This window comes from Trachinotus anak, unplaced genomic scaffold (assembly GCF_046630095.1).
Source record: "Trachinotus anak isolate AG129_WGS33_773 ecotype Australia unplaced genomic scaffold, CSIRO_AGI_Tana_v1 ptg000016l, whole genome shotgun sequence".
NCBI lineage: Eukaryota > Metazoa > Chordata > Actinopteri > Carangiformes > Carangidae > Trachinotus > Trachinotus anak.
In genome coordinates this window covers 16,822,836-16,850,063 of record NW_027273867.1, presented here as the reverse complement: position 1 = coordinate 16,850,063, position 27,228 = coordinate 16,822,836, and the positions used below count along the sequence as shown (strand labels likewise).

The 27,228-nt window shown below is 38.9% G+C and overlaps 1 protein-coding gene across 6 annotated transcripts; it reads right to left on the bottom strand.

Annotated features, from left to right (window-relative positions):
* Positions 1-492: 492 nt before the first annotated feature.
* On the bottom strand, positions 493-24,657 carry LOC139634571 (myocyte-specific enhancer factor 2D homolog). Of its 6 annotated transcripts, XM_071501106.1 has the most exons (13): positions 24,307-24,513; positions 15,920-16,322; positions 13,265-13,468; positions 12,351-12,488; positions 11,197-11,413; positions 10,266-10,322; positions 9,354-9,535; positions 7,866-7,895; positions 5,177-5,306; positions 4,806-5,013; positions 3,502-3,570; positions 1,720-1,770; positions 493-1,211 (listed from the first exon to the last, which is right to left on the bottom strand). In XM_071501106.1, exons 2-13 carry the CDS (start codon positions 15,971-15,973, stop codon positions 722-724), a joined length of 1,830 nt encoding a protein of 609 aa, XP_071357207.1. In that variant the 5' UTR covers positions 15,974-16,322; positions 24,307-24,513; the 3' UTR covers positions 493-721. The 6 variants fall into 6 exon arrangements, with proteins under 6 accessions (XP_071357207.1, XP_071357209.1, XP_071357210.1 ...); XM_071501108.1 differs by lacking the exon at positions 7,866-7,895 and having other exon boundaries at positions 24,307-24,657; XM_071501109.1 differs by lacking the exon at positions 1,720-1,770.
* Between the last annotated feature and the right edge of the window lie 2,571 nt (positions 24,658-27,228).

Here is a 27,228-nt window from a genome sequence, read left to right as displayed (position 1 = left end):
GCAGCAAAAAGATTCATTCATGGTGAAGTATCCTTACCTAGAAGACCTTGTTTGAGTCGGTTTGCTCAGTGCCAGATAAATGCTCAGTCCTCAAACATGTCCAGATAAAGTTATTTCCAATAGTGCAGTTTGGAAGTGACTTATGGAAGAATGGACAGCACACAATCCAAACAGATTTCAAAGCAGGAAGTGGCGAGTTGTATGACAGAAGTCCCGTAATGTTGACAAGCCACCAATCACATTGTGAACAATGTAGCAGAGCTCGATGTAAATACATGAAGGTGATGCAGAAACCATGTGAAAGAGTTTTTATGGTTTCGACAGATTGCAAAAAAGGTTGAACACCTTATTTCTACCAAAAGAAATTACTATACGGGAGTCCATTCAAGCAAGAAGGCTTTAAAAATCTACTGTCCCTCTATTGAAGGGGCCTAAATATCCAGCTGAGCACTAATCCATCCTCCCCTCACTCAGAGCGTGATCCTCAAAGGATTTTTATTTTTATTTTTTATGGGTTTTTTTGGCAAAGCCTCATGAATCTGGGTGACGCAGCTGAGTTGTATAATTTTGGAAAGAGGCAGATGTGTGATGATAGTGTCACATGGCAGTGGGGTTGGGCAGTGGGGGGGGGGGGTTTAAGGATGAGTGGGGGTGTGTGTTGTGGGTGTTTTAAGTGTCACCGTAACTTCACAGAGGGTGCAGAGAGGTGGTGCTGGTGCCTCTATGTGACCCAGGTGTCCAATCTCATGCGCTTAATGTTTCCTCCCTCCTGCTCTGGTTCGTTCGACGCCCTGAGGAGCTCGGCCGAGGGGCTGAAGTCAGGCGGCACGGTCCGGCTGGCGGGACCTGTAGTGCCAGCCGTGCTGCTGCCCCCGCCACCACCGCCGCCTCCACCTGCACCTCCGCTTCCAGTGCTGCCACCAGCTGCCCCGGTGTCATCGCGATCACTGCCTTCGAAGGAGCTGGCGTTGCTGCTTACGCTGTCTGCGGGCGAGCGGCCGGTCGGGGGCTCCAGGCACAGCAGGGAGCCAGGGTACTGCGGCGGAGCGGTCAGGATAGCTCCTCCTGAGGTCGAGGACGGTGTGGTGGAGGAAGGAGGAGGGCAAGGGGTACTGCGGTCCCGGCCAGGCGAGACGGGCTCTGACTTGATGCTCACGCTGGAGTTTGTGTTGACGGTCAGCATGGCACCTTGAGGTATATGGGTCACCGGCCTGAGAACAAGGTCACGGAGGACAGAGAGAGGAAGACAATGGAAGATAAGGGACAGAACAAAGAGGAAAGGCAAAAAAAAAAAAAACACACACAAATGATTAACCACTTGACAAAGGCGTATAAGAAGCTGGAAGGCACCTCGCATCAAGACAAAAACCCACATTACAAGGCACAGCACCAACAGGGAAAAGCCACACTCGATTATTCAACAGTCCAATAAGTTCTGAGCCTTTTCAAAGCAGAAGTAACACCCCACTGCTCCCAAAAGATCAACAGAACAGCCCAGGAAGCATGAAATGATTTGTGTGACAAGGTGGTTCGCAGTGAGTCAGCCATGATGTGAAGAAACTACAAATGATAAACAGAAAATAATCTCGGGTTAGAGAACATGGCGGAAACCGGAACTACGTCTCTTTCCTGTTTGACTGCAGACAGCACCAGACATGCTTAGGGGAAGCCAGCCAAAAGCGCACAGACACACAGGAAAAAGGAAGTGTGATACAGTACCGGCCCAACCACTCATCTCTACCCAAGAGCAGGTTGGACGGAGAGCCAACACTGTGGGGAGAAAAAATGTTGGAGCCCAAATCAAAAGGGAAGAGGTGGATTAGAAGGCATGTGTGGAGAAAAGTGTGAAACATTATTGCCATTATTTCTTCAACAACAGCAATAATGTTAATAATGTTTTAGCATCAGAAACACAAAGAGCCTAATCTGCTGAATTTTTATTCCTGTTCAAGTAAAAATCCAGATGTGGAAATCTTGTTTTCTGATCTACAAACACAGAGCATGAAGCATTTACACAAGAATAAACATGTCAATCAGGACAGTGAGATTCTTAATCATTTTGCCTTACTAACTAGTGTGTGTGTTGGCCCTTAAGGACAAAAATGCACACAAGAGTCAATGCAAGAATGTTAACTAGGTCAGGCTTTTTCATCTCCGTAAGGCAGTATCCTGTTTAAATGAAGCATTATTCCTATCATGTGCTCCAAAGGCTGCAAATATTAAAATACCAACAACAGAAATGTGAAGCAACTGAAGGAACATGGGAGAGGGAAGTGGCAGCAAAAATACTGAGGCACAAAGAAGAAAGGTACTAAGACCAAGAGTAAAAATACAAGATGAGCATAGAAATCATGTGGTTTGTCTTTTGATACTTGCACTTTTTCTAATTTAGAAGTGCATTAATGTTTGTGCTTTTGCTTTCCTTTTGCATTTTAGCATATGCAGCATTTCATGATTTTCTCTTTCATGTGTTTGGTCCTCAGAGGCCACTATGTTTGTGCATGTTACAGGGCTGCAGCATAAAATAGGAAGGAAAAAAAGTAGGAAATTGACAAGCAGGGGATTTAAAATTATTTGTCTAAACACACATAGATTAAAAATGGCAATATTCTTAAAAATCAGGATACAAGTAACTATTGCTGCAGTATGATAATGTTATAATTGAATGGTTTGACTGCAGAAGAAAACATTAAATATCTCTACTGCATTAATGTGCTGCTTTTTATTACTTCTGCTGCCAGCTACATAAAAATAAAATAATAGTACTTTATGTTGTACTGATTGATGAATATACAGCTTTTATACAGCAAAGTTACGTCACTGATAATAAGAGCGCAATAGCGTTCACAGTTTTCTTCATATTTTAAGGTTTCGTCACCATGAAATTTGTACAGACGCAGTAAACTACTTCACGACTGCTCGGATTACTGTCATCAAAGTTACATTAAAACTACAATTACAGTTTGTCCTCAATTTTTAAGTTAAATAATGAAACAGCTACAGTAAAAAGCTAATTTGTAAAAAGCCTAATTTAATAACTATGAAGTTACCACATTTACAAAGACTGCATTTTGATTCTGATCTGAAACTTTAACACATATGCAAAAACATACACAGCAGTATTTTAAAAGCTCAAAGTAAATATACATGATGTTAAAAAATTTTGTCTGTTTTGTTTTATGAATGCGTTTGTTTCATCTAGTTTGAGCATTGTCTGTTACGTTCTATCTTAACTAAAAAGTTCAATTTTCCTGGTCTTTTGTTCAGAAAATTAATGAGAACCTTCATGTTTTTAAAACTTACAAGGTTCAGAAAGTTTATTTTTAAGACCAGTTGTTTGTTAAGTTATAAAACAAATGCATAGCTACATTTGTGGCAACATACACTGGATGTAGTTTGGTTTTAGACAGAAGCCTTTCAAAAACAAAATGGACTACAAACCCCCACTACAGACAAGGTCATGACATTTCACACACGCACACACTAGTAGTGGCTGTTCACCTCAGATTGGCAGCCAGACTGGACACCTGGCTAGACAGCTCGCTGCTCTGTTTGTCCACGCCCCACATGCTGTGGACAAGAGGAGAAAACACACTTCAAGGATCTGGTGTTCATGCCACCAAAAACCCAACCTGAAACCAGCCTGTCACGCTGATCCGGCACTGCTTCAACAATATTCTTAACACGTTCTCTAACACTGCACTTAGTCCTTAAAACCAAACTTTAATTAAACCCTTCCGTGAATAAAGTGCCATTTACCTGACACTGCCTTTGAATCTTGTTTCTAGAAAGTTACCCAGCAATTAAAACTGCACTGAACTCAAATGGAGTTATTGTATCCATCCAGAGTTTCTCACTTCTTCACAGAAAAGTAAGAATTTCACTTTGACTTGGAGATAAAATAACAAGGATGTTTGTGAAGTCCTGAACTTGCAAGGTCATGCAACAACAGAATATATTTGACTGTACATGTGTCAAACCAATATAAAGGTTGTGACAGTATTATCCCAAAATTTCTGAACTCTCAAACATAATGTTCATGTTTTGTCTCCACACTTCACTTCCTTTGCTATGACATGACATAATGTCAGAAAGACTGTACTTTAAGCTTGATCGATAACTCAAACCGTTTATTACTTATACTTACAGGCTGCAGCTACTGGTTCAGCACTGACTGAAAAAAATATGTACTGAATCTGCAAAGAAAAACCTGTGAAGTGCTTTAAATGTACATCTGTTATTTTCAAGCTACTAATCACTGTCATGTCAAAGGTTTTCATTGTCTATAGGCTGTCTAAACCTTTATGGAGTTTGCTGAATATATTGAAATAGGGTATATGCCTGAGATGTGCATTATATTAGAGTTGGGACTAGTTTGTTCTATGAAACATTACTCATATATTTGTTTGTAGTATTTATTACTCAGCTTTTTCTTTGAGACAATAATCTCTCCCCCTCCTTTAAAAAACTGCACATCATCCCGTCTATTCCAGAAAAACTGAATTGTGTTCAGATTGATGTTATGAAGACGCTGAGATGGTGAGATGCTGGTGAGACCAATTCACTAAAAAAGGAATGTGAATTGCTTGCATATAAGGTCATGGTATGGATATCATGCAAGCTGAGTCAGTAGTAACGTATTTCAGCATTAAGGTCATCAGTAGACTGAGAGCTATCACACTCCTACCAGAAATATCAGCATCATGCCACCACCATCATCCTTGGCACTGGATGTGAGTGATGGCAGATACTGAAGATGCTGAAGAAAGACGCAGCGCAGATGAGAAAACAAAGGAAGTACTTACACCAAGTTGCTGAGTGATGCAAGATTAATTTGCTGCTGCTGCTGTTGCTGTGTTTGCTGTTGTTGCTGCTGCTGTTGTTGTTGCTGTTGTTGCGGTTGCTGGGAAACAGCCTGCTGCTGTGTCCATGTGGACACACTGGTTGGCAACAAGCCACCAGGTGATGCCAGAGCGTGTAAAGCAGTGATGTCTGCGCTGGTCAGCTGGTACTCTAAAGGCGCCGGGGGGGAATAGAAGAGTCACCACGACAAAACTCTTATTTCCCCTGGTTTATTACCCAGGAAATAATTTCAATAGAACTGACTCTTGATTTTCTGTCTTCACTATTAAAGCATGTTTTCCCTCCCTGAGCTCATACAGAATGTGTAGTTCACCTGTGTTGTATGCTGTGGGCATGGCAGAGAAGGGCAGTCCCTGTGCCAGGAGGCTCGGTGTGGCCACAGAAACCACTGGTGTTGTGAGGGTTTGTGCCACCTGGGCTCCAGCTGCGAGTCGCTGGGCGTTCTGCCAGAGGATGACAACATGTTAGACCCAGCTGAGACAAAGAAACAACTTTCACATGTTACCTTGAGCTAAAGCTTAAAATTATTTCAATAGAGTAAATTCCGACATGCTGGGAATGACAATGTGCTTATGGTTGGATTCATAATGACTTACTGCGTCAAGTAAATCTCAGAGTTGAATGGATTTACTGTCAGAAGGTTCTTGATGACATGCATCAAAAACGGTTTCCTTGATTTGAGTGAGACATAAATGCTGTCGATGTATTACATTAAAGGCAGTGTATTTAACCCTCAGTTATACTTGCATTTTTTTTTCTTTATTTGTAGTCTTTAAAGCTAAGCTTATGTTTTACATTGTGCTCAAATTTCACATTAACAGAGCCACCAGTACCTATCAACTGTTGTACTATTACTATCATCTAACTGTAGATTTTTATTTTATTTTGAATTTGTCTTCTTCCATTCAGTCCTGGTGAAAATTATTGGCACCCCTAAATTTCAAGTAATCTGCCTATTGCTTTCTTGATTAATCAATTGGTCTACAAAATGTCGGAAAAACACATCTTAGAAGCTGCAACCAGCCGAGTTTTTTTTTCTGGCATTTTCCCTCATTTAAAAAATTACTCTAACAATTTATTGGTTATTAAAGTTGTTGCAGATTTGTTTTCTGTTGACTGACTAATCAATTAATCAACTAATCATTTAAATTGTAATACTATCTACTATACTGGACTTACATATTGTCTATTTTATACTCTACTTTCCTGAGATTGAGGAGTTAATCTCATCTTTCTCCAGTGGATGTCACTAAAGGCCTTACAGTATGCTGCCTGGGTGCACTCCACAATGGTAAGGTATACTTTTTATGTTTCCATCATTCACTCTAAAAGAAGGCTAATGGGCTTCAAACCCGCTGCCTGCTCAGTGTTTGTACATTATGTCAGACATTTAGATGACAAAAGATTCAGTGTTTCTCTGACACAGGTGCAGCAGACATGCTGCTAGACCTGTGAAACTGCTACCATGAGGTTTTCTTATTATGTACCTGTGCTGAAAGACACAAATCTCTGAAGAAGCACAAACACTCCAGAGTCTGGTTCAGCTGAATTATATCACAGATAAAAGCAAACTGAGTTTCTTTGTAAGAGAAGAAAAAACAAAAAAACCTGCATATAAAAAGGCCAAAGATGCAATAATTCTGGTCTGGAATTACTCTTCTATATTGTGAGACTGATTATCCTGAGAGGAAACATTCAGCCAGAGTTATGACTGTAACGCTGAATTTACAGAGAGAGAGAGAGAGAGGAGATAGACCGGAGAAAAAGGCCAGATTCAATTAACTGCCTTTGTGAAGAAGTGAGGACGGGCAGTGGGGTGAGGGTGATGAAAATGAATCACTATCCTGTGGAAAATGAGATTCTTGCCTGTCAACTTTGAGCAGAATTGTATAAGAAGGAAATGACAATTGGCACCAGCAGCAGAAAGCAGCGGCCATCATCCCTCTCTCTGAGTAAATTCAGCTTAAATTAAAATGAGATTTTGCAGGACAACAATCATTAAGTTGTACTTAAATTTGTATTTAATTTCAGTATAATTTTTAATAGTATAATTTTTCTGTATTATGAATGTTATTTTACAATATTATTATTTTCATTTTCAATCATTTTATCTATAAAATATCAGGAAATAGTTCATTTACATTCTAATTCTAATTCTCCAGAATTTATGATGATTTATTTGAATTGCTTATTTATCTGACCAACAGTCCAAACCCCAAAGACAGTCTGTTCACTCTCATGACAGAGAAAACCATCAAATCATCACATCTGAGAAAGTGAAACCAGAAAATTGACTGAAATCATTAATGGATTATCAGAATAGTTGTGACTAATAATCATATGTTAACTGATTAATCAACTTTGTTTAAGCACTTATTATTTCAAAATAAAATACAACCAAAGATTCTGAGGTACACAGTGCTGAAATATTTAACACTTTTTTTGTGACAGCTTCGAAGCTTCATACAAAGATGTAACTGGGGAACAACATAGAGTGAAATGCCTTTAATGTAATGCCAGTTAGTTTTTTAAAACAGCTCTAATTGACAATTTTGGTGGAAGGTGAGAATGAGAGTCGGTGTGAGCGTCAGTGAACAGGGAACATGCTCTGTAGCGCTTCCCACCACAATGCCAAGTGAAAAGACACCCATGCTTTAAGTGGTATCATATGATGACGTAAATAAGCCTTGTTGAAAACTGACAGGATCACTCAGGGATAATTCTGCTGATTACTGATAAGGTCTATATCACACAGACTTTTCTAGATTTTCACTGAGAAGATCATGATCCTAACATTATAAAAATGCTCAAACAAAACAACCATGAGCCCTGAACGACATGCAGTCAGGCGGGAACCACAAACTAAAGACCATCCCAAGAAATGTCAGTGGAGCAAGACTGGAACAATGACAAACTCTTGTACAGTATTGTAACCATGCTAATAATGTGCGGACAGTCGATAGCCATCGACTCATGCGAGTGACTGACGTGGGGAAAATCACCTCGTTTACCAATTCCAGCTCATCCTCTGTCTGCAAAGGGTGGTAACAGAGAGGGTTACAACTCTGATTCAGGTTTGTAACTTAAAGTGAATAGAGTCATTAAAAAGAGGAAAACAATAATAAAACTACTTACTGTATTTGACAGAGTTCCATTGATGTTACTGGTTTGTTTAGCAAAATTACAATGAAATAATTCTGTGTAGGCTAATTGTTGAACGTGGTGGACCGCTCCGCCTGCTTACAGTCATCATGGATCAACCCAAAATGAGTAGTTGACACAACAGTCTCTTGGTAGCTGTTCTGGAGCTTTTGATCAAATCACAACATCTTCCTCAGAACTTAATTTTAAAGCAAACATGGAGGAGAAGTCCATAAACTGGGAACATAACTGATTTTTCAGCCACTTTGGGGAACAACAATAAGCTGTAAACACAACAGTGCCTATTTATACATCAAACAGACATGGAACCACAATACCATTCATTTAGAGTTATGTTTCTGGTGACCTGGTGAATGATCTAAATCTTTTTTGATCTCTACTAACAACTGAGGCAATATCTGGCTCTTTAACTGCTAAATAATAATACCCTGAGCCACAACTTTCACATTCTCATGTAGTCATTTGATCCATTGTAAGAATAAAAATGTTCATTTATATTACATTTACTCATTTGGCAGATGCTTTCAACCAAAGTGACTTAGAAGTGAGGGCAACACTAAACCTCCAGTGAAGTAGGAGACCTTGAAGTAAGTACTTAGTGCTAAATCTATCTCTCTAAAACTAAATCTAAAAATATTGATTAAAGCAGTACTTAAGTGCTCAGAAAAAAATGTAAATTTGAAGATGTACAGTTCCATAACAAGATGACAAACCCATCTGCAAAGGAAGATTGTGTGAAATCCTCAAAAGCTCCAGTGACACTGTTTTGACAACTTCTGCAGCCAAGATCAGGAATGAACTTTCAATCTAGACTGAAATAATGTATTCATGACTTTCAACTGTTGGTGGTTAGTATACACACTGGCTATAAGTAAAAATGGGTGTGTCTTTATTTCAAGGAGGTATGAAAATGTTCAGTTATGAGAAATCTCACCAGTACATCAGTGGGAGTTGGCTGATTCATCCAAGAACTTTGCCAGAGTAAACAATGAGATGTTGGATCTCAAGTGTTAAGCACAAATCTCTGCTCACAGCTCCACTAAACACAAAAATGGTGGCCAACAGCCTCTAACACAATTGAATTTCATTTGATACATCAACATAAGTCTTTGTGTTTATTTTCCATCTCACTCATTTGCCAGTGAACCAGTGTCCCTGATCAAATTCTAGGTTTCAGGTTCAGGTATGTCTTTGCTTTGTTGTCTCACCTGCCTCAGATTTTTCTTCGAGGTGAGAACAGTTATGCCCTATAAAGTGTCACTCTTTCAAGGATCAAAATGTCAACTAAAAGGACCCAGACAGAACAAGTTCGGCTTGGTTAAGCTCACCATCTGCATGAGGCTCTTTCCACCCTGTGAGGTGATGACTCGGAGGTCTGGCTTGCGGCTGTTGACCATCTGGGGGCTAGGAGGTGGGGGTGGAGACTTGGCCGGAACTACTTTCCCCAGACTGTTGCCGTTGGAAACAGTGAGGAGGCCTGGGGAGGCCCTGGCACTGGTGTATCCATTAGCTGCGGGGAGACAGAGGTGCGAATGGACAGAAATCAATCGGAAAATCAAACAGGTGAATGCAGACAGCGGGGTACGGACGCTGTGTGCGCACTCAAAGTTGTGTTAAAATAATCCTCTAAAAGGTTTCTTTTCTATTCTGAGAGTCTCTAATTTAAAAGGCATGTCAGTGTCGACAGAATAAAAGTCTCTGAAAAGCCAACATCATGTCATGCACAGTAAAATTCTAAAGACCTAAATAGATGATGTTCAAACCTTTTTGGTTAGAGACAGATATTAATACTTCTTCTAAAATCTTATGCAATCTCTTCTTTGAAATATCTACATTTCTGCAACTTTTGGAGCCAAAGGGTGTTTAATTTTTACCCTGAATGATGAAAATTAACTACAGAGAAACTGTTTTCAAAGCAAGCATTTAAAAAGAAAGAACCAACAGGAATTCCATTTGAGAAAAGAAACTGACATGTGGCATAACTCTAAATAATGATCCATAAAGCTGACTACATGTCCAAAGGGATGTGCTGGGAATCCCAAACATGTCTGTTGATGTTACTGGTGGCATCCCCTGATCCCTCCAGGGCACAATCACAGATGGTGCAGAGGAGGAGAGGAGGAACCTTGAAAAAATTTAGTATGAATACAGACGTGATACCAGAAGAACCATTGGTGATGAAAAAGAAGAAATAACTAAAGGAAAAAGAACAGGTTTTGAACAAATATAATGGTACTCACACACTGGACTTGGGCATCCTCCATTTGAATTATTCAGGTCGCCTCCAAGAAGAGCACCTTTTCATAAAAGATTAAATGAATAGAAAGGATTATTACTGTGCAGCGTCCACAACTACTTCAGAATCAAAAAGACCCTAGGGGCTTTCATATTTTCTGAAATATAGTATACATATTTCTATTATTTGTGGTAAAATCTAACAAATAAGGAGGCAATGAAGTAGTGAAAACTGTAGCAGCATACAACATACTGCACATATAGCTCTGAAAAGCTTATATTTTATGGTCAATCTAAACAAGTTTTCAATATTGTACCGCAAATTGTCAATGTAAATCCTCAATAACGTGTGTATATATATATATATATACACATACATTTTCTACTTTTATACACTGCACTGCACATAATGTTTACCTTTGAATTGTGAGCAATCCAGAAAAAGAAAGCTACAGTTACTGACTCTTGTTGTTTCAATACTTGGTTTATAACACTAGAAAGTAATAATGAAAAGGAAATACAAAAGTAAAAAAAATAGTCTAAGTAGGAGCAGTTGTTTAGCAAATGTCACACACAGTAGATTAGTTCAGAGTGAAGGAATGTGCACTACTCCCTGAGGAATTAAGCAGCTCATTACAAGTAATGATACGGAGATAGGTACATACAGTTTCTACTGTACGTGTGTGATTATCTAACAACAGTGAATAACAGCAATGGTTATAATAATATTATTAATAGTTATTCTTGAGGAGGTGAACATGATTTTAAGGAAGAGCAGATAGTCTAATAGTAGAAAAATTACTCAACTAAAGGGAGAAATTTATGTTTTGAAGCTTTAACGACAATGATTTACTATAGGTGACTTATTCTGCTGATATTTGTTAGTCTAGAGACGACTTCAGTCTCGCCACACTCAGCAGAATACCACTCGCTCACCTGCACTGGCTGGTCGCTGTGGCAACCCAGGAGACACCGTATTTCTCTGAAGAGCTGGTTGCTGTGGTGACAGGAGGTGGGTATCTGTGAGCGACGATGATGTTACATAGGAGGTAGTTACCAGTGCGTTGCCAGGGTTACTGAATTGCAGTGTGCTTTGATTGGACGCCTGGACTGTGACTGGCATGGAGAACGTCTGGGGCGGAGCTGTTGGCTGCTGCAAAATGGAAAAAGAGAAGCTGTGAAAACAGCTGCTTATTGACACATCCAGCAGTTATACAGCAACATTATCATTCATTTGGGGACATGTGTCTGGCTGCCTCACAAGCACTAGTCCAATAATCACTTCCTTTTTTGCTCTGCTTTTGGTCTCCACCAAACTAAATGCTTCACTGTGTTCACCAGCTAGTCTCCAACTGTGTTCGTCTGCTATTTGGTGCAAAGAAGGTGGTATACAGCAGACTTTTATCTGGAAACAGCTCATCATGAGAGCTGTGAGAATGAACCAAAACAGTTTATTCATGGACTGAACAGCTAAACAATGAGCTGAAACGCTCATTATAAGGCTTCATAAAACGACACAAATTTCAGAATCTATTTTATTGATCAGTTGCTCCGTAAAATGGGCACTTAAGCCCATACCTGTTGGACCATCACAACTTTCTCTCTCCAGATTGTATTATCTGTATCTTAGCTTAATTTTTTTACATTTAGTTTAGAAAATTTTTTGACATAAAGCACAGCAATAATTTAATTCCCCTGGGTCAGTTTGATGTGACTGAAAGATAAATGGCAGCATCATCATCATATAGTCGTAAAACTAGAGCTTAAACAGAGGCTGCTGTGAAGAGTAAATACAAAAGCTGTACACATAGGACCAGAATGGGGAAAAAAAAGTGTTATCTCTTGTGATGATCGAAAGTTTCTGGCCTTCTGCAAAGGACACAGTGAAAAAAAATGTGTGAAACAGCCAGTTAGAGGAACTACACATCAGTAGCTGTTTCCTGTAGACACACTCAAGCCAAACAGAGAATAATAACAAATGTTTGACCAAAAAGTCTAAAGTCAAGAGAAGCACAACAAAACTGTAATTACTGCATGCTCTGTATGAAATATGAGAACATTAAGTGTCAAGTGCAGGTTAGCTGACTAACTCCATAGCGTTTGAAGAGAACATCCAGGTCCTCTGTGGTCTTTCGGTACTTGTCATCATTTAGGGGACTTTGGTCGATGGAGTCTTCACCATCTGGCTCTGGACTGTCACAACCGTTGAAGCCTTTCTTTCTCAAAGTCTATGAAAGTAAAATAGAAAATAGATGAATGAGAGTAGTATAAAATACATCAGTCAAATTGCCGGGAATTTATATTTTTCAGAATATACACAATATAAACACGACAATGTCTAGGTGGTTTGTGTGTCCCCTTTCACATTCTACACATTGAACTCATGCACACATTTCCTGATGACCACATCCCACTGTATCCTTAGTTCATTTTGTATTAACTCTTCTATTTTATATTTTAAATAAATAATTATAATTTGCATCATTCTGCGTCTCCTTCACTTTTGTCAAAGCTGTGTTCAAAGTTTCAGACCCTTAAGACTGTATTAATTATTTAGGATATCATGATGATTTTACATTTTTGCGCACTTTTTAAAATTTTACTAATTTTACTACTAAATTTATTTTGCTCACACAACTGTATGGATTACAACTGTATGGTAGGATTACCAGAGTTCGGATACAGATTATACTTTTTGCAAGTTCTTCCACAGTATGACTGCATGCAACTGTTACATGTACATTTCAAAAAGTCTAACCTTTTATTCTTATTAAGTTTATCACACCAAAAAAACAAAAAAACACAAACTTCTTGGGAATGTTACCAGCCAGTGACTTGAAACTACTTATATGCTTTCCCATATCTCACTGGTGAAACACCGGTGCAGTATATGGTTCTATGTTTACCATATTGCATGGAGTTAACCTGTATTATCAAGCTCATCAACTCTGTTTTAAGGTTCAGGCTTGCTGAAACAATAAAAAACAGAAGTTAGTGAATTCACCTCAATGATATCTGCATTGGTCCGGCTCTCATGAGGCTCGTTGTACTCTGTGTATTTGAGCAAGACCTTGTCCATGTCAGTGCTGGCATATTGGAACAGCTTGTTCGCATGGTTGAAGATGATCAGAGCAATCTCGCAGTCACACAATACACTCAGCTCGTAGGCTTTCTTCATCAAGCCAAACTTTCGCTTTGTGAATGTCACCTGAGGGAAATCAGAGGGTAGGGGAAAAAAGTATGTGAGTTCAGTAGACTGGACTTAAATAATGTGTTACGGCTAATAATTTGTGCTTTTTTTTCAGAGATAACTCACTGAAGGTCAAAAATTCTCAGGGTTTCAGGGTTAACACATTGAAAAAGATAGTACAGCAGATGATCCTATATATTTTTCCTTTGCATAAGCTTTATGTTATCCACACACAAAGTCATCTACATTTGCAAATCAAAATGAAATAGAAACTTCATGGGAAGAAAGAGCTGATGACGTGTAATCATTCTGATGCCTGGTAATTAGGAAAATATTTGTGTTCACATTACTGATAGACACATTGAATAACATATCCAACAAACAGTATGCAAATGATTTGTTTTTTTTGGTGTTGTCACAACAATCACTGAAACACACTGAACATCAATAAATGATGCAACCTTATTGTTATTGCTTTTATGAGTCATAGTTATTAGCACTACAGTTACACAATTTCCTTCAAACTCAAGACTTTTAATCAATAAGCAAGCACTGATCTTTTTCTACGATCATTCAGCAGTTTTCCCAGCAAGTACAGCCATACATGCAGTCAAAAGAGCTCCTGTGAATTTTGCCAATTGTTCCCAATATTTTTACCCTTGATTCTCTGATGTATTTCTTTCAGGCATATAGCTAAACTACTGAACGTAAGAAGAGGAGGACAAATAGATTTTTATTTTAACAGTAACTAAAGACTGACTTCTCTCAGTCCAGTCAAGTTTTTCTTGAATTTCCACAGTTTCTGCCATCACAAGGGCCAGTTCAAATTTTACTAGGTAATTTCTGGTGTGACATGTTTAATTGGCTTTCTAAACAATATAGAACTAACATTTAACCAGACTGTATCATGGCAATATTTGGTTGTCATGATAGGATAAGGACCCTGTAAAAAATCATAAATAAAATAATGAAAAAAAGAAATTGTCAAAACCTGAGATGTTTTGACTAATTGAATGTGTCAGTGACACAATTAACTAAAATATGCTGCAAACAAATTGTTCTAAATGCCCTATGTGCCCACATAATGACACTCGGTTCACTTGTAATCAATTTACTGATTTAAATTGGAACAAATACAGTATTTACAGTACAAAACGGTCGTGGATCTGTCTGCAGTGTTTAAGGTCAGAGCTGTGAGGAGGTGGAATTAAAACTTAAAAAACGGAGATACAAGGGAGGAAGAAAAAAACTAAAAAAATACCAAATTAACATTTTTGTGGGACTACTCATCAGACGCAAGCAAGCAAACAAGAAGAGTCCTGGTCAGGGGGAGAAAAAGAGCCACTCTGAAAGAGCTAAACAGCTCACAGCTGTGATTGTAGATTTATTGAACAGAGCCACAATCAATGCAGCTTTTACAAACCTGGGCTGTATGGCAGAAGTGCTGAAAGAAAGCCATTTGTGAAAAAAACTGACACATGACAGTGTGTTTGGATAAAAAAGGAAAAAAACACATGGAGAACTGAGACCACGAGGCAAATGTGATGAAACTGAACTTTTCAGCAGTGACACAAAGTGTCCGGGCAACACCCTCCCTACTGTGAAGTTGGGTGGCAGCCTTATGCAGTGACTTGTGATAAGAAGGGAAACAATACATGAAACTGGAAAAGGCACATTTTTGAGGACAGCCTGTGTTACAAAAGAAAGAAAGAGCAATAAAATGAAATGGACAAGAAATGGACAAGAAAAGAAAGTAATACTGAACCTCTGCAATTCCAAAAACCCAAGAACAAAAGCTACTGAATGGACCTTATGGTGAGATTGTTTTGTCAAATGAAACAAAATGTTTATGGTTAAACTCATTATATTTTCAATTATGTTAAATAAGAATAATACATTTTAAGAATTGCTAAATTTCTTCTTCACTTCCTTCAGGTCTATATTTTGATGATAACATCCCACTACTAAACCAAGACAAAGAAAATGCAGACAAAGCAGAGGTGAGTTCAGCAACAGGCCAATATATTCATGCAGGTGTGTGCTGCACATGCGAGCACATGGGCCGGAACGAGAGTCCCTGCTCCTCTCACTCCATTTTCAGTAAATGCAATCATTGAAGAGCTAGAAAAAGAATATAAAATCACCTATTCAGGATTATTTTGGTTATAAACTGGATGACCACAATTTGCCATCTTTGCAAACATATAGTGTGGGCAAAAATTGTAACACTACCAATTTGCATGAGCCTTTGCAAATCCATCTTGCTGAGCACTCTACGCCATCACCAAGAACAGGGGCCTCCTTAGCTACCACTGCACAGCCCCGTTTCTCAAGCACAAATGCCGTCAACCGATATATTCGTCCAATCAATCAACTCTCTTTAAAACTTTTGATACTCAGTGCTGGTATACCATGCAATACCACAAAATATTGAGCCACCAAAGAGAAAATTTGATTTGATTGACTCACCTGCTTGTTCCTTTCGTCGGTGATCCGTTGGATCTGAATCTTTTTCCTACCCATGGTGCTTTGCAGTTGTGGAGACAAACGTCGTAGTCACTCAAGCAGAGAACTGCCTCTCGGAGGATGAGAGATGAAGTGCAGACTACTATCTCTTACTTTAGCCCAAAAACACTCACACAGTCATGCATCAGAGGATACGCACACACAAGCATTTCTCTGCCCAGGTGTGCTGAGGCAACGTGGTCGACTCCTTTTACCGACAAGCAGCGAGTGAAGAGTGTGGGCTGCAGGGATGTGTGAGGCTGAGGAGGTCCTCAGTTCATTGTTTGTTCAACAGGGACAAAAGTGACAAACCAAAGTTTTTCAAAGTGTCTGCAGCTGCTGTGGTGAGGAGGACGACACTTCTCTCCTGCATAAGACAAAGAGAGAGAGAGACACAAAAATCAAAACATGACTAGATGTGTGAGGTAAATTAATTGACGACATCTGTTGATGGGGATCACACATTCACAAATTAATAGATCATCACATTCTTATTGTGTGAGAAAATCAAAAGAAAACTACAATTACAACCTCACGGTTATATGTCTCTGCCAACCAGTGAAGTTGCAGTTTACATCCATGTCTGTTCAGACTCATATAATAAATATTTTGTCATAGCTAGTGTACGAATTCTTCAGTTATGGCCAAAAACATGTTTTGTGAGATCACAGTGACCTTGACCTTTAATTTAAAAAATTGAATGAGTTCATCCTTGAGTCCAAGTGGACGTTTGTGCTAGATGAAATGAAATTGCCTCCAGGCATTCCTGATATATCATGCTCACAAGAAAGGGACTGGCGTGAGGTCACGGTGACCTTGATCTTCGACCTTTGACGCCCAAAGTCTAATCACTTCACCGTTGAGTTCTAGTGAGCATTAGTGTCAAATTTAAAGAACTCCCCTGAAGGTGTTCCTGAGGTATAGCTTTCAAGAGATGGATGGATGGACAGACGGAGGGAGGGACGGACGAGCTGAAAACATATCTGTCACCAGCGTGGCGGCATAAAGACAATGTAATCTGTGCTGTTCAGTCAACTTAATTTCAGAACAATAACGACAACAATGCTGTCTGATTATGAGGGCAGGGGGCACAGGCAATTAAGTTATCTATCCAGCCAACACTTTGTATCATAATCACAGGTTAAATTCTTCCAGTGTCCGAGGCTGTTCAAAGCATTGCAAGACATGAAAACTCTTCGGAGGTCAAATGCAGCGAGTTTTGTTGAAGACTCAGTTTACGAACAAGCATGGCGCCACAGATTTGATTAATTCTAAGCCTCACCATCAACAAACTGCACACATATGAAGGGGAACAGCACTCCATTAACTTTTGTTTTGATCTTGACACGTTAAGATTTGAGAATGGGATTTGACCTTCATAGTGCACCGTTAGTAGAAGTTAGAACTGTATCTTGCTCAAGTACACTGCGATATTTGTGTTATTCCTATGGATCTACAAAAAAGTTGTGGATATATACATCTAAACATAGAAATCTGAAACTACAACTGAAATAATGAGCTGATTAATCTATCCAAAACTATTTATCAGTGACTATTCTGACAATCAACTGAAGTCATTGATCAGATCAATAAATCAATAAAAATAAAAATAAAAACACTTCTTAAATATAAGGATTTTCTGGCTTCTTTCTAGCTATGTCCTTACATACTTCTTACTAGTTACCTAGTACATAATGAAACAGATGCTGATTTAGAACTACATAACATACGGAATAAGTTATACGACAAATCTCTTTGGGTAACTTGTGATGAGCATTTGTTACACAACATCTTATAATATGAATTGTTGCTTGATAGATTCATCAGTGCTAACACTAATTTATCGCAGCCCTATGTGGAACTAAGGCTTTCAAGTCGTGAGTCATCAGAATTTTTACAAGAAAACAGTCAGCATGTTTGCCACAAATGTAATGCTTCAACACTGAAACAATCAATTTTTTTTTCATTTGAAGAAAAACATCAGAGGAGCTCTCCGTGAAAAGGATGTCAGGGAACAGGACTCAGTGTGGGCAGCTAAGGACCTTTAACAGAAATCATAATCGATTCGGTGGCAAAAGTACAAGTCAAGGCTGTTCTACAATGCTCTCAAACCTGCACGGAGTTTGGTCCTGAATTCGAGTTGTTCTCAACAGACATTCATGAATAAATATCAAAACGTGTTTGACTGAATACCTTGACGCTAATTGAGGGATATGATCACAAGACAGTTCTTTCATTGTTTACCTCTCTCCAAGTTGTAGAGCGTCAGAGGGAGCAAACTAATGACTTTAATAGCGTCATGCTTCTTCGTAGGCTGTGTTGCAGGTTGGCTCGCTGTCTTTGTGTGTACCCTAAATCACTGTCTGCTATTCTTACTATTGGCCATATTGTGAACTCCCCCCCAGCATTTGTATGAAGGTCTGAGAGCCATGAATAAAAAATGAAAATAATGAAGAAATGATAAATAGGAAAACCTTGAAAAGTCTGTCACCTCTGCATGAGCTGGAGATACATTTGAAACTGAGGAAACTGGTTTGTTACACACTGTCTGGGCTATTGGTATGAAAATCTTTGTTTATTCCTGCATACACATTTAACTGAATCTACAACTATGACTTAAGTTTACAGCAGGGCTGTACAGGTAATCATATAATAATCATGCTTTTAGCTTTTTATTAATTTTATTAAATTAAGTCAAGTGCAATGCTGATGCTTTAGCCACACTAAATTGTGGCTGCTCTTGTGGTTTAAATCAAGCGCTCCCTAATCACAGATGATTAACTATTTTGATGATGAATTAATCATTTTAGTTTTTTTTTTAATCAACCATTTCCCTGGTTTGAGCATCTCCTGTGTGGCAATAGGCAGCTTTTCTCTGTTTCCTTTTATTGTAAATTTAAAATCTTTAGTGTTTGGACAAAAACATCTGAAGACATCACCGTGGACTCTGGTGGTAATTTTTCACAACTGTCTTATGATTGTTAGCTGCAGGCCAACATGTTTGTTTCCACCATTACTAACTGGTCTCAGGCGAGTATATTTTCAAGTGTATTTAACTGCATTTTGTATGGAGGAATTAAACCCTTTTATTCAGTTCCGTGCTTGACATTCTTATTAGTGACTTGATTCAGTTGTTTGGTATGTGTATGTTTAGTGTCCTTATGTGTGGGAGAGGAATATGAACTGGTTTGTAGGAGCAACCACACCTCTGGATGTAAAAATGAGATGTGTCTGTGAATGGATCCCATGGCAAAATTTAATCCAGTCCCACTGCTGTAGCGGAAACTGCTGTAATGAAACTCATCATTTCACTTTTTCTACATTTTCAACTCTCTTAATACAAACCAAACTACATCTATTAGATACAATAACTTCTCTAAAAACCCCATGCCCCATCCCACACACAGAAACAGCCCTGTGGCAATTGTGTTAAGTTTTCCCTCCAGTCATGACCCTCCACGTCCATTTCCTGTGGGATTGTTGTTAGGCCAGACGGAAAAAATGAAAACGCCACTGGAGTGCACATGGGGCCTCCACAAACCACTAAACCACATTTCAACACTTCAGTGAGTGGCCAGGCTGAGAATTAATCAGAAGTTGTAATAAAATCCAGCACATTAGGATCAGTTCTAAAAATCTCAATGTCACTTATCAGGACCATGTATTACATCAACAGCAGCATGTAACAAATCCAAAAATATTTCAGCTTAACATGGTTACTGATCACATTCAAATAGTACTAATAGGTGCTTTGTAACAGTGCTTCCCAACCACTTTTGCCCGTGTAAACCTACATGTCTACGAAGGAGGTCAAGTACCTCTTCAAAACATGGGACGGCTTTCCTGGAATTGTTCAATAGTAATTCACTACAGAGACAAAAGTGGCTGGCACGGATCTGTGGTTGCACATATGAATTCATATAAGACATTCAATATATAGTGTTGGTCTTTTTTTATTCGGTATGTTTGGTCAAGTTTGCACTCTGAGTGGCAGCAGCTGGACTTTTCAACCATTTATCCATTACTTTTAACTATCCACTGTGACTTTTCTACCAATGTGCTAACTAGTTTTCAGTAGAGATGCACTGATTTGAAACAGTATTGGTACCAGGACACCAGTGTCGGCTGGGTGTCGGCCATGATAAATACAATGTCTTTGCAATGCCAATATAAAAATTAAAATAAGTAAAAATAAAAATGTTTTTTCTATTGGTTACATTCATTCAGTCACAGCGGTCAGCTCTTATATATATCAATGAGGTCTAAAAATTATTTTAAAATTAAAAAATTTAATTTTGAGAAATAGCAATATTATCAAATCATTACTGTATCAAGTTGAATGAAGCTATCAAACAATAGTGAGAAAGAAAAATTTGAATCAGTGCATACAGACTTTTCTGTCACTTGCAATATTTGGTGTTAAATCTGTGACAACTGCCTCAGGCTGGTTGGAAACTGAGGTATATCCAGTGAAGTCAGCCTATTGTTGCTGGAGAGCTATTGTGACAATAGGGGCTACAGCTACAGATAAAATGCTCACTTGATTAGCTGAAAAACAATCAGCAAATATTTTGATAACTTAATGCTCAAAAGTCAGTCATTTTTCAAGGAAAAATAATTAAAAAAATCCAACACATTCTCAAGTTCCAGTTTCTAAAAATGGCAGGAATGATTACTGGTTATATCTATCAGTAAACAAAATTATCTTTGGGGTCTTGTTTTGACAAGTCCAACACTCAAATGTATTCAATTTACTGTAACACAAATAAAGACCTCACAGCAGAGAGGCTGGAAATTGACTTAAACAATCAATCATCATAACCTCGGTACCTCATTTTTGCACCACTTTGGACAAAAGTGTCTGTCAAATGAATAAATGTTAATGAAATTTCAGTTGGTAACTAATTTTCTTCTGATTGGGTAATTATTTAATCTACAAATTGCTTTAGCGTTGTATCATAGCTTCTGTTTAAGGCTGCAATTAAAAATTATTCTCATTATCAATTCATCTGTCTTTTATTTTCTCAACCAAACTATTAATCTTATGATCCATTTAATGTCAATAAAGTGTTTATCAGTTTCCCACGCCAACCCCAAGACCCAAAGATATTGATTATATAATGATGTAAAACGGAGAAAAGCAGAAATCCTCACATTTGAGAAGCAGGAATCTGAGAAAATTTAGCATTTTTGCTTAAAAAAAAATATATAAAACCATTAAAAATCATTACAATTGTTGCTGATTAACTCCTGTTGATCAACTAATTGATTAATTGACTAACTGTCATATTAGCTACTTCACAATCTAATCCAGGTAACCGCTAGTAACTCTGGAAATTCTCCCTGGGGTACGAGTACCTCTACACACGTCCACATACGTCCAGTTGGGAATCACTGCTTTAGAGGGATCTACTTAGCAAATGTTTTGGATAGTATTAAAGTCATCTTTAAAAAGTTATATTTTTTAAATTCTTTGCAAATGTGGGCAACAGCCATCTGTTATGGTGACCATGATAAAAAGCGTTTACAACCCTGTTATGATGGCCATTATCAAACAATGTTATAAACACATTAACAATTCATTTTGATAGGCTGCAAAACTAACACGATACGCCATAGTGTAGTCTGTGCTGTGGAGCTTTTCCTACATTAAATCTGTATTCACAGCAGTGCTTGGCATCATCATAGATCATTCATTAGCTGTAACTGTTAGGAACCAACCCTAAACAATTATCACAACAAGACATGTTGAAATATCACATTGCCTGAGGGGAAAATGATTAAAAAACGCTCTTCCTTACTGACTCTACCAACTTTGCCACTGTCAGGCAACAATATTTTCTTTGATTAGGCTTGAATTGACCAGAATGGGGGTACACTGCAAGGTTTCTGTCTAGCCTCCCTCTCCCCGTCTGCCCTCTGCATGGCTGTCCCCTCATTACTGTAATTGACACGTTCATCCCTCCTCTTCCCCCTTAAGGCGCTGATGGCTCAATTAGGAGCTGGCCGGAGGACTGATTGGACGCCAAGATAATGAGGTCGCCGCTTGACTAAAACTGAGCCCTGCATCCAACCAAACCAAGCTTGCTCTGTGACAAACAGGAGACCAACAGAAGCAGAAAAGATAGTTTACAAGTCAATCTAAAGACCCTGCCAAAGACAGTATATAGAAGAGTATTATGGTGGCAAATGAATGACTTTTTGCTGGGCCCAGTTTGCCTCATTATCTTAAGAGGGCAAGCATTTGGTAACACTGGTAAAAAATAAACCACGCATGTTATCCGATTTATCCAAGTGATGGTTATGCAACCTTTGAATATTCTTCTGACGAAGGAGAGTGCAATCAAGCTCAGGGTAGGCATCTGTTCGTTTTGGAGTAGTGTAATTAGTGGCACTGACCTTTAGAGGATTATGCACTAGCCAATGAAATGTGCCAAAGCCCTGAGATAAATAATGGCTGGACCCTCAAATGTGACTTGCAGTGGGGTTTGCCCATCAACAGCTATGAGAAAGGGCTTTAGGGTGGCCTTAATGGCTCAATCACTGCTCCCAAAAGATGGACAAGATTGAGTTGCACTCAAATCATCCTGCGACTTTGCATGAGTCTTACACCTGAAAAGGCTACAAGCATTACACAATAGTAGAGCTCTAACTATCATTTCAACCATCGGTTAATAGGCTGATTATTTTCTCGATCATGTTGTCAATTAATTATCAGGAAGTAGTCAAACACATCCATTATGATTTCCCAGAGTCCAAGATGACCTCTTCAAATTCCTTTTTTTAAATCCGCAAATCAGTCCATAATCCAAAGATATTCAGTTTACTCTCATAGATGAAAGATGAAAATTCCCAGGCTGCAAATTATGCTAACAACTGAAGACCTTATTGCTGTCTTAAGGAATTGTTGCTGTGGACTTTAAAGAAACTCTCTATATAATTTTATTCATCTTGGCAACCACTTGAAGCCTTGTCAAATTTAAAGTCCTACCAACAGGAACTTCAAGCCTCAACACTGTTGTTTTAGGCCTTTTAATAAAACCATTTCATTAATGATAGGAAGGTTTAAGGTGGCCAATACGTCCTTCTGTTGTGAGGCCAGCAGAAAAACAGGACTTCTGCATTTCTCTAAGTTGTCATTTCAGGATGGGCAGAGGACTTATCTTTAAACTATTGAAAACAACAATTTTATGCTAAATCCAATACACGTTACACATTATAACAACCATGCTGGCGGTATAAAACTGAGCTACTCCACTACCTACAGATGTTGACATGAATCCATCTGTTTGTAGGATGGCACACAGTGGTGGATCACTCTGTCAAACTGGCCTACTTCTAAGCCCAGTGGCTTTGGTATCAACCCTGGGATGGCACAGAAAACATGGCTGCTAATTTCCAATGCAAAAGCCAGCCACTGAATACACACACCTTCATGCTAAACCATAATCAGTGTCCTAATTTGGCTGAGTCTGACTGGGATTGCTGTTATATGTGTAGGGTATATGTTTAAGAATAGTTACTGTAACTAAGGGCATGCAAATTACTTATTGTCTATTTGTGTGCCTTTTGCACAAAATCTAAGCTACTTCAACACTAAAATCTCATTAAGTCACAACACACACACACACACACACACACACACACACACACACACACACACACACACTAACTTAAACCAGTGCAGAAGGAATATCATTTTTCTTCGGGCTCTTGTTAGAGTGAGGCACAGAAATGCAGCTGGATGACGGCTTTGAACAATAGCTCTCTCTCAAACGTGCAGTTAGTCTGTTTTCTCCCTAATGTCAGTTTTACTACCGACCACGTTAGATCTGGTATGTGGAGTCCACATGAGGTTAAAAGGGCATTGTTTCTAACAAAGTCGGAGCAAGACTCATAGCTATCCTATACACATTATGACAGATAGAGTCTGAGTAGGCCCACTGACTGCAGACAGGTACCCTACAGGGTCTAATTTGGCAGGTTGGAAGATCGTGTGTCCTCATTTTACCGAAACTGGGGAGTCCTTTAAGGCACCATAAATGGGGCTGATGTACAGAGCAAAGGATGAGCTACTGTAAAAAGGCCATTTCACAATTTTCTAGTTACGAGCCCGACGGACAGCCATTACCTTCCTTACACTCTCCATATAACTCGGCTATGCGAGCTGTAGCACACACTACTTTAAATCACATTATGAATATTTCGTATTTAAATAACACTGTTCCTCTATATAATATAAATCAGTGCGGTGTTGCTTATTACTTTGCTACATTTAAATAATAAAGCCAGCAGGTCTGCTCCTGTGCGAGGAAAAAAGACGCAGGAAGGAAATGTATCACTCCACTTACCCTGAAATATTGCTGATAAAAATCGAAAATAGGCCTGCCGCCACCCGCTCCAGAGGTGACCTGTCTTAATTAAGAAGCATTAATTAATTACGCTGAAGCGACGTCTCTATTTACATGAATCTCCGGCATTTTATTCCATTTAATGTAGAAGTAACTATACTGTCCACCCAGGCGATACAGTGTACCCAGTGTACGATCAACGTCATTGACATTAGCCTGTGATTGACCCGTCGGAAATCCAATAAGAAGCTGACGTGCGAACGCCTCGTCCAATCAGAGCGCAGTGTCGCCGAAGTGGGCTGGTCTGCGAGAGAGGACATGACGGAGGTGACGGCCATGTTCTGCAATAGTGTTTGTATCCCTCCGCCTCAGTATTTACCTTTTGCATGATTTTGCATGTGGGGAAAATGTCACTGTAGCCCCACTGTGCCCTGCCTGCTTTCCATAAGACAGCCCGCTAGGCCATTTGGTTTTCATGCCTGTAATCACCACAGACCTGCAAGCGGCGAGTTCCCGTCCGTCAAAAGCCTGTGAATGTTGTCAAAGAGAGAAATGTTGAATGCTGAGCCTCGTTTATCGTCTAAATTGTTACCGTAGACGATCTTTTTCCACGACCAGTCGCCCGATGAAACATTTGCATTTGTAGTAAAAATGTAGGGATACGTGAATTAGCTTTGAGAGGTCTAAAAAAAAATGTGTCAAGTGAACAGCAGTACCATAATCCACTGTGCAAAATATGTTATAGAGCAACATACATTTTGCACCAGTGTATATTGTGGTCAGTTGTATACGGGCCTACTGTACATAAAGTCTCGATATAAACCACCTTGGCTTGCACACTGATTTATAATCCATACAATAATTACAGAGCTGGAGTAACCCACTAGAGGGCCTTGGTGAAAATGACCCATGGGTTCCTGTTCAAGCCCACCGTCTTCCCAAGTGAGTTCACAATGTTTTCATTACACACACATTTATTTATGCATCATGTAAAAATAAATATCAACTGATATACTCAAGGTATTTTGACACAGGCTCCTTCCAGACAGGGCAACAAGATCAGGTGAAAATGCTCCAATTTAGCACCCTTATTATTTCTGTTTATAAGGTGCCTTTGTGGTGCATATTCCCAAATAAAATTTCTAAAATTAAATCACCACAAAGTAATTGCTAAACAATGGCCTTTGGGTCCCCTTGCAGGGTAGTTACCCACTAATCTAGCCTTGAATATTTATTACAACATTATTTGCACTGCTATGAACAAAACTTGTGACGTAACGTTGTGTGTACAATATATAGCTGCCTATATATATATATAGTTATTCAGCTGTATGTCTGTGTTTGTATCTTCAAATCCTTGTGCGTGTCAACAAACTGGGCCCATAAAGCTGATTGTGATTTAAATTTGAAACATACAGGAGTGCCAGTTTCCTGCACTGTATTATATTGTTGTACTTTATTTAATCTGTGATGTCCTTTTAGTATATATACTCTATGTGGCACGCTCACATTCAAGCAAAAGCTGCCTTTAAAGGTGTCATTTTTGATCATGATGAACAAGAAACATCTTATTATAATGTTGAATTTCATTCAAATTGGTTCAACATGCAGCAAGCATTTCTAGCTTGTTAGCTCGCTGGCAGCAGTATCCATCCCATTCTTTTCAATGAGAAACACTGACAGGTACTTTAAAGGTGTTTTTCTCAATGCGGCAGGTTTGGTGAAGAGAAACCTAGTAGTACTATTTTTGTCAAGTTATTGCTGTTTCCTCCCTGAGCTTTTTTAAAAATGACAAGTTCAAATGACTGCATTGGAAAACATTGATACAGTGTATTATCCATAATTTAGCAGACATGTTAGTATCATGAGAACAAGTAAAAGGATGTAATGTATTCTTTTATTTGGACCATAGTCATCACAGTACCATGGGTAGTTGGCAAGGCTGAATTACCAACTGGGAAACTCAGGCTGTTGGCCCAGGTTTACTGTGTCACAATTAGTTTTTGGTCATTTAAATTGCAAATTTGTTGGTGAATTTCCACTACTTTCACTTACAGCAGAATACCTTTACTTTCTCTCCACAAGTCCAAGCTCTGATTATTTTACTTTATATTTCGCTCACATTGTACTAAGTTAGCAGGGAGTAACTGACATGCAGTAAATTTCAGCTGGGTATTATATTCAGCATATAGTACTGGTTTGTCTCTGTCCATGATGATGCTGCAACCCTATTGCCCGATAACAAGTCAATATTGGACAGTTCTACAAAACCCCAGATTACATTCAGTTCTTTTTTCGCAATACATGTGGCTTGAAACTACAGTATAGTCACTGTTAAGGATCAATCAAAAGCAGAACATTAATTGCAGAACTGTGATGGAAAGCAGATTCCTGGCTGATGTGTTCACAGATATATCCACCACCCTAACCTCCACAGCCTTACTCTCCACCTCGCTATCATAAAGAGCACACTACTTCCTGCAGTAGCCCTTAATTTTGGCACTGGACATACAATATGAACATAATTCCTAAAGATAAAGACTGTGACGCCATCCCTGTCTCTGCTTTGTACTTAATAGGAACATACGGGTGACAGGGCATATACAGCTCACAATGGGGGCAGAGGGCAGTAGTTTAGGGAGGTCAGTAGGAGCCCATTTGCAAATTTCTGCCCTTGGGCCTACAAATATGTTAAATCAGTCACAGCCACCATACAATATATGCTACCAGTTGGAAACCAGTGGGCACAGTTCATCCTGTAACTGAGATGACATGGATATGTGCTGTCTCTCCAGGGAGTAAAAAAGAAAACAACAAAAAACTGCTTTTAAAAACATTGCACTTCTAGTAATGCGCTGCTCACATTATTCTTCTTTCCTCTGAGTTTCTGGGCAGACTTGTGTCCTAGTTTAAGAACATATG